This window comes from Silurus aristotelis, assembly GCF_946808225.1.
Source record: "Silurus aristotelis genome assembly, chromosome: 10".
Classification (NCBI taxonomy): domain Eukaryota; kingdom Metazoa; phylum Chordata; class Actinopteri; order Siluriformes; family Siluridae; genus Silurus; species Silurus aristotelis.
The window spans coordinates 1,071,754-1,074,253 of NC_139583.1; the positions used below are offsets into that span (position 1 = coordinate 1,071,754).

General features: G+C 45.8%; 1 protein-coding gene across 7 annotated transcripts in view; it reads left to right on the top strand.

The window, feature by feature from the left end:
- Positions 1-1,936, top strand: part of usp8 (ubiquitin specific peptidase 8) — a 20,457-nt gene extending 18,521 nt beyond the window's left edge. For 5 of the 7 annotated variants that reach the window (XM_083552226.1, XM_083552228.1, XM_083552230.1 and 2 more), the window contains exons 17-19: positions 361-503; positions 637-769; positions 1,086-1,936. In XM_083552226.1, the coding sequence (XP_083408352.1) occupies positions 361-503; positions 637-769; positions 1,086-1,244 (435 nt within the window). In that variant the 3' untranslated portion in view covers positions 1,245-1,936. The remainder of the gene's footprint in view (positions 1-360; positions 504-636; positions 770-1,085) is intronic. The other 2 variants (XR_014535342.1, XR_014535343.1) reach the window with 2 other exon arrangements.
- The last annotated feature ends 564 nt before the right edge of the window (positions 1,937-2,500 follow it).

Here is a 2,500-nt window from a genome sequence, read left to right on the forward strand (position 1 = left end):
AGAAATGTCACAAATGAACTCCTGCTAAGACGCACCTGTGGACCTGCGACCCGTTCCAGGTGACACCTCGTGGTTCTGATGAGAGAACGCTGGGGGTTTGCTGAACAGCATCAACGTTACTTTGGACCATCATCTAAAATATAAACCAGATTCTGGGTTCTTTACCATGTTTCTGTTTACTACAGAATTCCAGACCTTTTCTTTTATAGTTTGGATTCTTCAGTATTGATGTGGACCACTAAAGAAGATCTACTGACTGGTTCTGTACATCCTGATATTATGCCCAACACACACACACACACACATAAAAACGCAGATAAATATGAGTGTGTGTGTGTGTGTGTGTGTGTGTGTGTGCAGGACTGTTTGAAGCTCTTCTCTAAGGAGGAGAAGTTGACGGATAATAATAAGGTTTACTGCCCTCATTGTAAAGCTCAGAGAGAATTCACCAAGAAGCTGGAGATCTGGAAGCTTCCACCCATCCTGCTCGTCCACTTAAAGCGGTGAGTGAGTGAGTGTGTGTGTGTGAGGGTTCTCTACCTTCATCTTCACATCAGTGAGTTAGAGGCACTCTGCTGATGGATCTCTACTGATGTAACCTGGTTTGTGTGTGTGTGTGTGTGTGTGTGTGTGAAGGTTCTGGTATGAGGGCCGGTGGAAGCAGAAGCTACAGACGTCTGTGGATTTCCCGCTGGAGAATTTGGACCTGTCTCAGTACGTGATTGGGCCGAAGAGCAGCGTGAAGAGATACAACCTGTACGCCATGTCTGTAAGTTTCAGCACCACGTCCCTGTCCCTCTATTCGCACCACCTTACATAAACATCTCCATACAGAGAACAGCTTGTTTGGGCGGAGCCTGAGGCGTTACTATAGAAACCAAACCGTATCAGAGCGTTAATATAATCATTAATAAATGAACATCACAGTGTTTTAGAGTTGCAGGTTTAATTCTCTCACGTGGTTTGGTGTTTATTTAGTTTGAGTCACTGAGCTCCAACCTTCCAGCAATGATTGAGTAAAATAATAATAAACATCAGAGACTGTACAGTAATTTAAAATCATTACCCCCCCCCCCCCCCTGTAGAACCATTACGGGGGTCTGGATGGAGGTCACTACACGGCGTATTGCAGAAACGCCGCTCGCCAGAACTGGTATAAATTCGACGATCACGAGGTTTCGGAAATCTCCAGCTCCTCCGTCAAGTCGTCTGCTGCCTACATCTTCTTCTACTCCTCTCTGTGAGGCCACGCCCACCGGGACCACCGCGCCCACGAGCTTTCAGAGCTGATGTGGGCGGAGCTTAATGGCCCAAAGGGAGGAGCTGACAGAGGGGTGCAAATGTGAAAGTTTCTCTCTGTCTTTCTCTCTCGCTTTCCCTCTGTAGTCAAACCTCTTATTTCTGTACTCTAAAGGGGGCGGAGCTTTCTCCCTGTCCGCCATTGTTCTGCCTTTGGACACTAATGCTGTTTTAGTACACAGCCGAGCGCGGTTCGATCTTCCGAGGTCTTTTCAAGAACGAACTCACGAGTTCCTGTACATATCGCTAACGGAGACGCCGCTCGTCTTCCCTTCCTTTCGTTTTCTTCTTTGTTGTTGTACATCTGAGCGTGAGCGAGTCGCACCGATCCTGCAGCGTTCCAGAGCGCTCCCTCCGCCCAGAAACACCCTGTAGAGTGAGTCAGTAAGACACACACACACACACACACACACACACACACTGTCTCTTTATATGTACTGCACTACATGTCCACTATAGTGCTTCACTTTCATCTTTCATTCAAATCGACTCTGTAATGATTGACATCTGGAAGCTCCGCCCACTTTCTCCCTCTCTATGCACTGCATTACTTATTTTATTACTTATTTTCATCACATCATTTTTAATTACTGGGCAACTAATTATATACAAATTAAAATATAAAAATTATATCCTTCATTTGTCTTTCTGGGTCATGTTTATAACCTAATGCAGTGATCTCTTTCACACACACACACACACACACACACAGAGTTATTTTTATTGTATACTGTCAGTGTAGTTTAGCAAATTAATGAACTCCAAGTGTCTGGAGTTTGCACACCCCCAGGTCCTAAAGTCCACCTTTAATGTTTCTAGTGTCCTCCTTTTCCTCTCCCCTCGTTCCTCTTGTCCTCCTTTTCCTTTCCCCTCGTTCCTCTTGTCCTCCTTCTCCTCTCCCCTCGTTTGTGTTCCTCTCTCTGAATGATGGATCCTCTGTGCTCCATTCCCTCGTTTTCCTGAAACATCTGTGTGAGTAATAAAGTGTTCAGTGATGTTTGTGGGCTGAGGGATGATGAGTTTCACCCTGTAACACTAAACATCAGTTTGCTCGGACCGCAGGACCCCGTCTTTCATTTTACCCCCACACATGATGGGCGGAGCTAACAGAGCCCCGCCCCCACAATCAGCCTTTATAACAATGATTTTTCCATCTGGTAACATAAAACACGGGTTTTGCTCGAGTGTGAGTTTTGTGAGC